The 13,988-nt window shown below is 39.0% G+C and overlaps 1 protein-coding gene across 1 annotated transcript in view; it reads left to right on the top strand.

Annotated features, from left to right (window-relative positions):
* MROH9 (maestro heat like repeat family member 9) overlaps window positions 1-13,988 on the top strand; it is a 41,502-nt gene that overhangs the window by 17,743 nt on the left and 9,771 nt on the right. The window contains exons 7-14 of the mRNA XM_087828180.1: window positions 3,602-3,714; window positions 4,543-4,692; window positions 5,418-5,572; window positions 7,736-7,901; window positions 9,008-9,150; window positions 10,150-10,287; window positions 11,195-11,315; window positions 13,814-13,951. Coding sequence (XP_087684306.1) covers window positions 3,602-3,714; window positions 4,543-4,692; window positions 5,418-5,572; window positions 7,736-7,901; window positions 9,008-9,150; window positions 10,150-10,287; window positions 11,195-11,315; window positions 13,814-13,951 — 1,124 coding nt within the window. The remainder of the gene's footprint in view (window positions 1-3,601; window positions 3,715-4,542; window positions 4,693-5,417; window positions 5,573-7,735; window positions 7,902-9,007; window positions 9,151-10,149; window positions 10,288-11,194; window positions 11,316-13,813; window positions 13,952-13,988) is intronic.

Below are 13,988 nucleotides of genomic sequence, written 5' to 3' on the forward strand. Positions count from 1 at the left end.
GGAAAAGCACTCAATAAAATCCAACACCCATTTTTGATAAAAACTCTCAGCAGAGTGGGAACAGAGCGATCATACCTCAACATAATAAAGGCCACATATGACAAACCTACAGCCAACATCATACTCAATGGTCAAAAACTAAAACCATTTCCCCTAAGAACAGGAACAAGACAGGGGTGTCCACTTTCACCACTCTTATTCAACATAGTACGGAAGTCCTAGCCACAGCGATCAGACAAAAAGAAAACATAAAAGGCATCCAAATTGGAAAGGAGGAAACAAAACTGTCCTTATTTGCAGGTGACATGTTACTGTACATAGAGAATCCTAAAGACTCCATCAAAAAACTACTAGATTTAATACATGAATTCAGCAAGGTAGCAGGATACAAAAATTAACACCCAGAAATCGATGGCATTTTTATATACCAATAATGAACTCTCAGAAAGAGAAACTAAACTAACAATCCCATTTACCATTGCAACTAAAAAAATAAGATACCTAGGAATAAATTTAACCAAAGATGTAAAAGACCTTTACTCAGAAAACTACAAGTCTTTGAAAAAGGAAATAGAGGAAGATATAAACAAATGGGAAAATATACTATGTTCATGGATTGGAAGAATCAACATCATTAAAATGTCCATACTACCCAAAGCAATCTATAAATTCAGTGCAATCCCTATTAAAATACCAACAGCATATTTCACAGATATAGAACAAATACTTCAAAAATTTATATGGAACCAAAAAACACCCCAAAAAGCCATAGCAATCTTGAGAATGAAGAACAAAGTTGGAGGGATAACAATACCAGATATCAAGTTACACTGCAAAGCCACTGTAATCAAAACGCCCTGGTACTGGCACAAGAACAGACATACAGATCAGTGGAACAGAACAGAGAACCCAGAAATTGACTCATGTCATTATGGTCAATTAATATTTAATAAAGGAGGCAAGAACGTACAATGGAGTAAAGACAGTCTTTTCAATAAATGGTGTTGGGAAAACTGGACAGGTACATGCAAAAGATGAAACTAGGCCACCAACTTACACCATACACAAAAGTAAATTCAAAATGGATAAAAGACTTAAATGTAAGACATGAAACCATAAAAATCCTAGAGGAAAACATAGGCAGCAAAATCTCAGACATCTCTCGTAGCAATATGTTTGTTGATACATCTCCTCGAGCAAGAGAAACTAAGGAGAAAATAAAGAAATGGGGCTGCATCAAAATAAAAAGCTTCTGCATAGCAAAAGAAACCATCAACAAAACGAAAAGAGAGCCCACTGTATGGAAGAACATATTTGCCAATGACACATCTGATACAGGGTTAATATCCAAAATATATAAGGAACTCATAAAACTTAACAAAAGGAAGACAAATAATCCAATTAAAAAATGGGAAAAGGAACTAAATAGACACTTCTCCAAAGAGGACATACAAATGGCTAAGAGACATATGAAAAAATTTTCAACATTGCTAATCATCAGAGAGATGCAAATTAAAACCACAATGAGGTATCACTTCACACCTGTCAGAATGGCTACCATCAACAAATCAACGAACTACAAGTGCTGGCAAGGGTATGGAGAAAAGGGAACCCTAGTACACTGCTGGTGGGAATGCAGACTGGTGCAGCCACTATGGAAAGCAGTATGGCATTTCCTCAAAAGATTAAAAATTGACCTGCCATTTGACCCAGTGATCCCACTTCTAGGAATATACCCTAAGGAACCCAAAACACCAATCACAAAAACCTTATGCACCCCTATGTTCATAGCAGCACAATTTACAATAGCTAAGATCTGGAAACAGCCCAAGTGCCCATCAGTAGATGGGTGGATTAAAAAGCTGTGGCACATTTACACTATGGAATACTATGCAGCTGTAAAGAAGAAGGATCTTTTTATCCTTTGGCACAGCATAGTAGAACTAGAAAGTATTATGCTAAGTGAAATAAGCCAGTCAGAGAAAGACAAGTACCACTTGATCCCACTTATACGTGGAATAAACAAAATAAACTGATGAACAAAGTGGATCCAGAGGCATAGAAGCATGGAACAGACTGAGGGATCTCAGAGGGAAGGTGGGGAGGGGGGAAGGGGAGGGGAGAGATTAATCAAAGAACCTATATGCTTATAAGCATAACCCATGGACACAGACTTTGGTATGGGGAAAGCCTGGGGGTAGGATGGATGCGGGGTGGAGAGGATCAAGGGGGATAAAAAGGGGACATCTATAATATTCTCAACAATAAAGATAAAGAAACTTAAAAAAAATTTTTTTTATAATATTATTAAATACTAAAATATGACATCTAAAAAAAATAAAAATAGATTTGAATAGTCATTTCACCAAGGAAGCACATCAAACCATGTTCAATATATAGTCAAAAAGAAATGTAAATTAAAACTGCCATAAGATACCATTACACACCCATTAGAATGTCTAAAATTGAAAAGACTGACCAGACCATGCATCACTAAAGATGTGAGGAACTGGAACTCTCCTACATTGGTAGAGGAAATGATACAACTTTGGAAAATCATTTGGCAGTATCCTGAAAAGTTAAACACACACCTACCATATGATCCAGTCATTCCACAATTTAGTATTTACCTAAGAGAAATTAAAACAAATATTTGTAAAAAGACTTGCACACAAATGTGGATAGCACCTTTATTTGTAACAGCCAAAAGCTGGAAACGACCCAAATGCCCATCAATCAACAGGCGAGCAGATAAACAGATGATGGTATATACATACGAAGGAATGGCATTCAGTGAAGAAGAATGAACTATTGATACATGCAACAGCATGGATGAGTCACATAATTTTCTGGAGTGAAAGATGCCAAACAACAAAAGAATACATGCTAGATGACTCCACTTACATAAAATTAGAACAGAAAGCAGATCAACAATTGCCTTTGGATCAAGGGGTGGGTCCAGGCAGCAGGGGTGAGGGGTTACAAAAAAGGGCACAAGGAAACTTTTGATGACTGTGTTCAGTTTTGCTTGACTGTGCTAATGTTTTCATCAATATACACATACATAAAAACTTACCAAACTGTAGACTTTAAATATGTTGTATGTCAATTATATCTCTATAAAGCTGTTGACAAACGAAATCATTTAAAAACCCACCTGCTGTGGAACTAAAGACACCTGCACTGAGGCTTTGGTTGAGCACTCTGGCTTTCCTGCAACACCGCCCACCCCTCCCCCATCCCCACAGAATGCCTCCAAGTCTGCTCTTCCACTAACAGACTACCCAGTAGCTTTTCAAGTGCCCGGTACAATGCATTTCATGGCTAAATGTATGGCCATCTGGTCAACCTATTAACATTATGTTCTTCATTTACATTTCACAGAGGCCTCTCAAACAGTTTATGAACTCTGGGTCAGTGCAGTCACAATAGTTACGTGACCAAACTATCACCAGGGTGGTCAATAGTTAGAAAACTTCAGAGCTCCAGAATTGGGCAGAAAGAGGAAATTGTAAAGAGCAATGCCAATGAAGGAACCGGTGATCAAATGAAATTTTTAAAAAAACCTAAACTATTTTCTTTAACACAGGGAATACTGTAGAAAATAAAACTTCAAAGTTTGATAGATCTACAAGTCACTGTTTGCTGCCTCCGTCCTTAGATATAGAATTCCTACCCAACATCTTGCAAGGAGACCAAAGTAAAATCGCTCAGGTAACTTAGCCCCTGCTTCATCATATGGCTTTTGTTTCATCTGTATTATTAGTTTTGGCAACAACTTATTTCAAAAAAATTTGTATTTTAATAATTTTTTCATTTTATATATATGGAATATACACAAGAAATAAATATATGCACACACAAAAGGAGAAAATGTGGCTCATTCATCTTTCTTAACTGAGAAATGTATAATCAAGTAATTTTGTTCACATTTCAGGGCCCATGGTCCATGGATATTCCTCTAACTTTAAAAAGGGATTGTTTGAATTGTCTTTTTGTACCTCAGTCATGGACATATGGGCCTTTTTTCTCTTCCTGCTTCTTGATCCTTCTCTGGGGAAGAGAAAAGTCCAACACCCCTTCCTACCCCAGCCTCTTCTGCATCTCCTACTAATCACACTTGTCTTCTGATCTGATATTTCCAAAGCTGAAGAAGTTCACAATAATTTCTAATTGTAAATAGCTGAGTTGGAGTAGAATCAATATTTTACATTTCCTCTTAATTGGAATGCCATGGTTTTCCATTTCTCCCTGGTCTGCCCTCAGAGCTGACCCACCCAGATGAAAATGTTTTAATTGCTTTAAAAATCAGGAAAAATAAATAAGTATAATTTAGCTTGAATTATAGTCATCTTAATACCAACACAGTTGTAAATTATAATTTTTAACATTTTGTAATGGAGAAAGAGGCCCACAATAGCAAAAGTGCCTAGAGCCCACGAAAATCATGTGGCCCTGCCTAGTCCTGAAGCTTCCCGTGATGTCTGAGGTTAGGTTGATGTAGGTAAGGCCTGAGGTGATGGCTCTCTCTTTTGGTTTCAGAGTGTAGGACAAATCTTAGTGCCATCTCTGATGACTGACTTTGTGTGGAGTCTCTTTATGAGACTCAGTGCACCTGATCAAGTAATGGCAAAGGAGGCAGCCACCCTGCTGAAATTGATCCTGGAATTCCACTCCCGCAAGGTCACCATGGTAAGATGCCTGACAATGAGCAGGGGAGCCCAGAGCTTACCCTCTAAAGTGCTCCTGTTGCCTTTGTTATATATCTACTTCTTTGCATATATATTCCTTGCCACTGCATCATTATGACACTAATTAAATGAGGCTTTTTTTTCTGAAATATTTCAAGCATACTTTTAGAAAAGTTTAGAAAATAATGTAACAAACATTTCACCCACCAATCATACGAAATCACAGTATTTTCCCATATTTGCTTCAAATTTTTAAAAGAAACACATTAATAACAATGAAATAGTACAGCCATAATTCAAATCACCATTAAGGAAAGTTTTCAAGGCCCCTTTTCTTGCTGCAGGGCTGGCTACCTAGCCCCATTGTTATTTCGTTCCATTATTTTTATTATCTTCTTAAAATATTTGAATTATATATGTTTTTTACATTGAGCTTATATGTCTTATATAATAAAGTCATCTATACTCCCAAAATAAACTTCTTTAAAGAAAAAAAAGAGTATTTTCCCACTATCAATAAATGCACAGGTAGGTTTATTCCTCATCTAAATACATACTTTGCATTGTGTGGTCATGCACATAAATGTGTCCCACTAGTATTTATTTGTGTGTTAATTGCTGCCTTGGTTATTCTGAGGACTGAATTCTTAAGCTCAAGAAATGCCTTGGTTTAGCGGGGACTAGGTCCCAGGAGACTCCTGTTAACCTTTGAAATGACTTTTCCAGGTGTCTAAGATAGTGAGTGCTATTTATCAGCAATTGTGTAACAATTCTACTCACATTATGAAGCAAGCTATGCTGCGAGTCATCACCTTATTGACACGTACTTCACCGAAGAAGGTCATCTTTCAGCTTATGGACTACCCAGTCCCAGCAGACAAGTAAGGTCCCCTCACCCCTTCCACACGGTTTGCTCACAGTATCCAAAGTCAGACACACCTGGACATGTCAGGTCTGGTTTCTTTGTTTCTGAAGGAGAATATCTACTTTTGCATCACATAGGATGACCATAAGGCTTAAATAAGATCACATATGTCATTATACACTTGTACAACAACTGGCACACAGCAGACCATCAAGAAACGATGATCGTTGGCAGTTATTATTTAGCTGAAGCTTTAAACTGTGTTCTGCCTATCCCCCAGGAACAAACTTCTCCTCAAAGTGATAATGAGTTTTTCTCCACACAGGATAAAGTTCATGGTGTTCTTTTCTCACTCATGAAAGATAGGCGTAAGATATTTCCACCCACCAGTAAAATAATGAAATACTGAAACTTCCAAGATATAACTGAGAGCCCTCTACCCCTTAACTGTTTATCTGAAATTCATGATCCAGAAATTCATGATCAAAGAAATATTTAAGAAGAAAATAATGCTAATGTGAGCCTATGGGGCCATGAATCTAACAGATGCATTAGAAGAGATGAGTAAGTTACATCACTCCATTTCCATAATTTGTACATGGGAAAGGAAGGTATTACTTCCATACTAGTAATAGTGTAGGAAGCAGGAAGTGATATTATGAAATGGATTCAGGCTTTGGAAACAAAGGAATCTGAATTCTATCCCAGCTGTGCAAGTTGCATAAACTCCCTGATCCTCAATTTCTCCTTTTGTAAAATGGAAAAAATAATTCTTTTTACATATAAAACTGTTACATGGGTTCAATGAGTTCATCTCTGTGAAAGGGCACTGAAATCAACAAAATGCTAAACCAATTCTATGACTGACTTTCTTTTTCCAACAAAAAGCTTGCATTTATTTAGGAAGCTTATTAAACTCACAGAGAAAATTTCTGAAAACTAAAAATATTCATAAGATTCAGTGTTTTTCACTCAGGGACCAAGCACCCAGTGTGTGTAAAATATTACCAGCCTTATAGCATTGTGGTGAGGAGAGAGAATTCCGGGCCCACGGATATAACAGCTGCCAGTGAATCCAGTACAAACAATAGGTATTGAGGAGGTACAAAGAAAGCAAGATAATTCGAGTTCGGTGAACTCGATTAAAATAGTCTCCAGCAGGTCTGTGCAATAGTAGGTAAGGTAGAAAAGCTGTGGATTAGGAGGTAAGCTAAATCAGAAAAACAGAAGGAAGGCCTGATCAGCTAGAGGTATGACCAAGAGATAAGGAAATTAGACGAGCATGTGAGATTTTGTGGCCATGTGGTTTTAAGCCTGGTTCTAAGAGGCAGGGGCAGTTGAGGAATGGGTTCTAGAAAACTGGATAAGTCCATGTTCCAGGGGACTAGGCCCTCATATAGGAACCTAAATGCAAAGAGACTAAGCAATAGGATTCATAACCCAGCACGGATTGACAAGATACCAAGAACACACCAGCAGAGAGGTACGTAGCAGTTTTTAAAATGAGCAGTAGTAATAATAACCTTGAAGAATGGCTGGGTATGTAGGGAAAGGGGCTAGGGGCCTGAAGGTTGAGAAGCCAGGGTTCTAGTCACATCCATGTCACTTATTAAATGTGTGACATTTGACAAAATGGCTCACTCCTCTGAGCCATTAATTTAATTCTTTAACTTTACATTTAATTTTCTAATATTTTCATTTATATAGTTTTTTATTTAGTTGGTTTTTACATAGTTTATCTTTTCAATGGGTATATTTATTTATATATTGGTTTGTATTTCCATCCTAGTTTTTAAATACTTTATTATCCCTGGACAAAGTAGGTCACAAGGTGGGAGGAAGAAAGTATGGGGGACAGAAAACTGATCAGTTCTTCACATTGAGCTGAACAGATATTTAAACAGGAAATGAACTTGCAGGCCTTGCAGACAGTATATATTTTTTAAATTTTATTATTGACAGTATTTTTATTACTGAAATTCTTCCTCTGTTTTCAAAGACAAGAGACTCCAGAGGATCATTTGAAAATGGGAATATTAGCTTGTTCTGGATTGGTCTGCAGTGTCTTTTTTGCTAAAAAAATATGTAAAACCAAAACTCTTCTCCTGATTCATGTCCCAGAATTAAGTAGGAAATGAACCACTTATGATTCTCATTATTCAGTGGGTTGTATTGGCAGCACTTTGATACTGATGTGGCAGGCAGCCGGGTCTGAGTCCAGCGTGGCCCCCTACGTACTGAAGACAATCTTGTTGATACTGAAAGGAAAGCCTGGGGAGATGCAGGACAGTCTCACGGACAAAAAACGTTCCTCTCTCGACGCTACTAATATGATGCCCGTGGCGGTAAATAAGATGACGAGTGTTTCCTTTTCCTGGTGTTGTGAAAATTACTATTTGCCCTTAGGCTCAGTCATACTTCCTTTCATAGTCTCACTCTCATCATCCATTCATTCATCCAACACATTTTGATTGAGTGCCTACTATGTGCCACACTCCCTGTTCATGAGGCTTATGTTCTGGTGAGACGCACAGATGATGAACCAAAACAATGTGTCATGTGTCAAATGATAGGGAGCATAGAAGAGATACAAAGTGTTGTGGTGAAAAGAAAGTGATGGGGAGGGTTTAGATAAGTTGGTCAGGGTGGGCCTCTCTGCTGAGGTGACATCTAATCAGAGAAATGAATGAGGTGAGGGAGTGATCCTTGCAGGTATCTGGGCAACGGAGATGTAGACAGAGAAAAAGGCAAAAGCCCTGTGGTGATGGGAGCTCACCTGGTACATCACTGAAGGCAAGGAGAACAAACAGGACAGACTTGAGCAAGGGTGACAGTGTAGGAGATGGTATCAGAGAGGTAGCCACCAGTTGATCATACACACTTCTATAGGCATGTGAAGGAAGACTTACTCTCATTTGTGTCCATCATTATACATCTCCCAAGGACCAAAATCCCCATTCCTGGGAGTAAATTTGAGTCTTACAGAGATATAGAAAATAATGGATAGTGCTCCACAAACGTGAGATTGTGAGATGTGTTTCTCTGATGTGGTCAGTCAGTGGGCCACCTCCTTTACTATCTCACTGCCCTGGATTGTTTAAGCACAGGGACGACCTGGTTATTGGAAGAACTAGTCTTCATGGCCACAGATGAAGGGGGCCTTGGGATGTATGCCCTCCTTAGGGACTAGCTTGCTTCTTGCTGGTTTGGCAGCAAGGTGGGGATTGCCCGCAGTACTTTGGGAGCTCATTGCCATGGAATGCTTGGCACATTCCTGGCTCAAAATGGGACTTAGCAGCTGTTATTGGATGAAGGTACACATGCATGCTTCAGGCTTCCTTCAAGGAGGTGGGGGTGGGGGTTACCGAATCCCTCTCCCCGACCCTCACTAAGGCTGCCTGAGTTCAGAGGGAGATAGTGACATCCTTGACTCTTTCTTCTTCCCTGGCAGGCATCCCAGGCCCTGTGCACGTTGCTGCCCACTGGTTCTTACAAGAAAGCAGTGGCCCAGTTCTTCCCTCAGCTCTTGATGGCTCTCATGTTTCAAATCTTCTACAGCAGCAACATGGAACTGCAGACAGAGGACAATTTCTTGTGAGCTGGCCAGTGGTCACTGCAGACTGAATGAGAGCTAGCTTCCTGCTATCAGTGTTTCTACCCCCTTGGGTTCACATGGAGTCTTTATAATCCCATAAGCAGTGTGCTCATTTATTACATTTTCCCTCTGCTGAAGGGGAAAATGCCTTTAGCAAAGTAACTACCCCGAGTACCTAGAATCAGCCAGGACCCTCACTGAGTGTGGGTGCAGTGTATAGACAACCACTTCCACAGAACATGGCTTATTCCTGCCACAATGGGAGGCCACCTCAGGGTGGGGCGGGGAGAGCACAGGGAGCATGAGACCTGAAGCCAGACACGTTCTTGCTCCACCCTGTGCTCTCTGATAGGACTCTCTCAGGGCAGTCGTACATGTAAGATGATATGCGCAGTGTGCTCTGTGGTGTGTGGTCTTGTGATAGCAGCCACTCATGCTGTCCATGTCAGGTGAAATTCAACTCTTCCCTTTGGCCCAAAAGAGTACAATTAGCTCTACTGCTCTCTGGGAAAATCTGGACCCAGCTGTCTGCTATTTGCCCTCATCTGGTGTGGACTTCTAGGCCAGGGGGACTCTAAAATCACAGTCAGTACCATTCAGATATTTAATTTACTCTGTCTTTCAAGCATACATACCAGGTACATGAGAATATGCACTATATATTCAAAGTATCCAAGGAACAAAATCAACAGACGCCTTGAGCAAGTTATCACATCATTTAACGTTTTTGGATAATAAGCTGTTAAGAAGTGAATAAATGAATAAGCTGCTCCAGGGTCAACCCCAGGTTGTACATGCTACAGTTTCAGTGTAAGCCCTCACCCCATGTACCATTCATCAGGAGAGAGGAAGAACATTTAGCGGTCTCCTTCCTTTCAAATACCCCCTTTCCCCAAACCAGGATCCTGCCCAGGATGGAATGAAAAGGCAGGTCCCATGTATTTAGTTATGTGAAGGCCACAGTCAGGTGATGACTCTGCTCTCCTCTGGGGCCCTAGCTATGCCCAGGATGCCCTGAGAGTTCTGCTGAATTGCTCTGGACTACAGCAGGTGGATATTACTCTAAAGAAAAGGAATTTCTGGAACCAGGTCTCCCGGGTGCTGTTTTACCTCCACGGGACCTACCTCGTTGCCAAGTAAGAATGGGCTCTGTCTATGCAGGGTTCTGGGTCTCTGTCCCACCTTCTGTCTTTCTTCAGTGAAGCCATGTGAGAACACAATCAGTACCCACTCCTGCCAAATCTCTCCTAATGATCTGAATTGCCATGCGATTCCTACTTCTTCATTTATTTGGAGAGGCTTATACTTTAGGATAGTTTTCCCTTTCCTGCCCTTGTACCTGGTGAGAGAGCTCTTATTTGCACATGGATTTCAGGAACACACCTAGTTTTGAAAAATGTAGTTCATCTGCACCCTGCATATGGCCCGCAGTTAAGAGTCACTCTGTTCTTAGTAATTTTGGATCTTCATACTCAAAGTGTGGTCCACAGAGCAGCAGCCACAGCAACACCTGGCAGTTAAAAATTCAGAATCCCATGGTCCATGCCAGACCTAATGAATCAGAATCTGCACTTTAGCAAGATTCCCGGGGTGATCTGTGTGCACGTTAACATCCCAGAAGCATTGAATTAGAGCCACTACCTGGAGCCTTCAAATGGAATGTGTCACCTCCTCTTTCCCAATCCTGCCACAACCCATCTGGTCCCCACTAGTGTGTTGGGCACCTGTGAGCCTTGCCAGTGCCCAGGTGTGTCATGGAGATTAGCTTAGTGAGTCAGAGTTCATCACCTCTTCTCCAAAGTAACCCAGGAGAGCACCAACTCTCTCCTTCCTTATATCATTTAAAGGAAGGACTTGGTCTATATCCATAAAGGTGGCCTGCATGGCCATTTCCCCTGGACTAGGGAGTATTCAAGAATACCTTGCTTGTTATCTGGATGGTACAAAATATAGGGATGATAATTCTCTGTTTACTACCATTAGCACTTACTGATGCAGAAAGTGTTCTGATCTTTGCTAACTCTGCCTACTTCTCCTTTATAGAACTCTGGGTGAATATAACTTCCCGCAGTTTCCAGAGACCCTGCAGTATCTCTACAAGCTCTCGGTGGAAGGTCCGAGAAGGTCCGAGGACAGTGTGATCACAGTCATTTTCCTCACTGAAGTGAGTTTTATTAGGAGTCTATGAACAACTGAGTTCTCCCTTTTCTTACCCAAACTTACCCAACACTCTGTCCTTTTATCTCCTTCTCTGAATATTTATTTTACCTCAAGTTAAGACAATGACAGATATCTGAGATTGAGGGGGTAAGGTAAGGACAGATCTGGATTATGGGATGGTTGAACCCTCAGCCTGCTCTAGGAGTTGGCTTTTGTCATTTCCTGGAGGGTATAGATTTGCACAAATACTAATTATTTTTGAAATTCCTTTAAAATATATCTGCATGCTTGTTAAAGTATATTGAGGGATAACTGAGTTTACTAAAGTTAGCAGGTAACATCTGGGATCTAAATGACACTTCAGGCTATGGGGGGGAGGAGAATGGGCCAAATAAGTGAGTGAAATGAAGACCCAGATTACTCTGTATATGAATATTACACCATAACTTATAATGCCATACTAGAGTCAAGCAAATTGAGGAAATCCTTTTGGATCTAACTTTAGTTTTTGCTAAATAATTAACTATCTAACCAAGCATCATTTAATTAATAAGCATTAAACTCACTACTCACTGGTTATGCCTTCATTAATGTTATTATTAATTTCATATGCCCAAGCACAAGCACACATATTAGGGTTTGTCTCAGGTTACTCTGCTAGGTTCCATTTATTTTCATTCTTGTAGAATCATCCCACTGTTGAATTATGGCCATTTGCAAATAAATTTTAATATCTAGCAAAGCAACTTCTCCTCAACTCTTCTTTTCAAAATTTCTTTTGTCTTTCCTATATATTTGTTCCTCCAGTTAAATTTTAAAATAACTTTGCTAGGTTTCAAGGAAAAAAAACTTTTGCTGAAAATACTGTAATTATATTAATGCTATGAGCTTCTTAGGAATACTTGATATTTTAATACTTTCATTTTTCTTCAATATTTTGTAATTTTCATATAAATTTTACATATTAATTTTGGAATTATTAAGTAGCTTATGTTATTTTAAATTGTTAGTGTGAATGGGGGCCCTTTCATTCAGATTTTCAAGCTCATTGTTACTGAATGTTCAGGAAAATTAAACTATTATCTTGAATTCAGCTGCTCTCCTGTGCTTTTACAGTAACTCCATTAATATTTTAGTTGATTCTCTTGGGCTTTCTAGTTATATAATACTAACGTATGAAAAATGAGGATAGTATTGTTACCTCTGTTTAAATCATTATTTTTATTTTCCTGAATCATGTGTTTTCACCTTGGCTTTTCTTTAAAGCTCCATTTTGTGAATAATCTGATCTCTCCTTTGTCTGCTTACCTATTATTACCTTAGTGTTTCTTTCCATGAATTGTATGATTCTCTCTCTCTTTCCCTCTCACACACAAATTTATGAAGGATATCAAGTAACTTATGAACATAGTGCTTTGACTATACATCCTCAGTGAGATATATTTTAAGGACAAAAATATTTTTAAAAATAATTCGCTTTTACTCAGGAGGTTTATTGATATTATATGTTGACATCATAATTTTAAAACTATGGTATGCATTATAATGCAGAAAGCAAATAAGTACTCATATTAGTGCTATTAGGCACCAAGGTTTTCCAGGTAAGAGAAAGATGAGGCAAACATAAAACTGTAAAAAATTAACGTAAACTTTGTTATATTACATTTGAATTGAATGTATCAACATTGTCAAAATGAACTTGCAACCAAAAGAAAAAAAATGTATTTCCTAGCTCAAGTAAAGGCCCAGAAGACATAATAGGCCAATAACAATGAGTACACTCTAGTACCCACTTCTAATGGTGTCTCAGTACCATTACTCACTAAAAAGAACCTTGTCTCCTTAAAGAAATGAGTAATTTCAGGGGCAAGGAAAATATAAGATGAGCCTGGGACATCTAATTTTTCTATAAGCAAAGAAGTGCTCAAAAGTAGATGGGTCATGTCAAAAGAACATAAGAGTCAACATGTAGGGGCTCCTACTGGCCAAATTTGAGCATAAAAAGAAATAATAACTGCAAATAACTGTAATATGTTGGAAAATTTTTAATGCATAAATCCTTGGTAATACTCAAAATGAAAAGCTGAAAAAGAGAAAGAGAAAGAGAGAGAGAGAGAGAGGTGTCAGCCAGTAAATGTAGAAAAAAAATGCTAGACATAAAAAAATCACCCTTTGTAAGTCCCAATGTAATAAATGAAGAAAAAATCATTAATAATTTTAAAATCACTAAGTGAAAGGTTATTGGAAAACACAGTATTCACATGGTACCAAATTATCACCCCACTGATCAGTTACTGATTATAAAAGGAAAGTGTGCCTTTCCTGGTGAGTGATGTGGTGATGTGAGCACAGGAATATATGTGGGAATACGTATAAGTATTTGGAGTTTGAGTGTGACTTGTGTTCCAGTTTTATTGAAAATGTCTTGATTTTTATGCCTGAAGCAGAAATTGCGTGTTGGCCTTTACTCTGCTTAGGAACGTATTAGCTGTTCTCTTTCAGCTTCTGAATAAATTCTTCAAGGACCCATTCCCAGAAGAATTTCTGGGTCTCTTCAAGAACTGGGTCAATGATTCCAATGCTGCAGTTAGCAAGCTGAGCCTACAGAAAATCTCCAGCATGGCGTCAGTAATCAACGAGGTATGTGTGTGTCTGGCTTGTGTCTGACGGCACCACC

The sequence above is a fragment of the Miniopterus natalensis genome, chromosome 19 (assembly GCF_054644295.1).
Source record: "Miniopterus natalensis isolate mMinNat1 chromosome 19, mMinNat1.hap1, whole genome shotgun sequence".
Taxonomy (NCBI): domain Eukaryota; kingdom Metazoa; phylum Chordata; class Mammalia; order Chiroptera; family Miniopteridae; genus Miniopterus; species Miniopterus natalensis.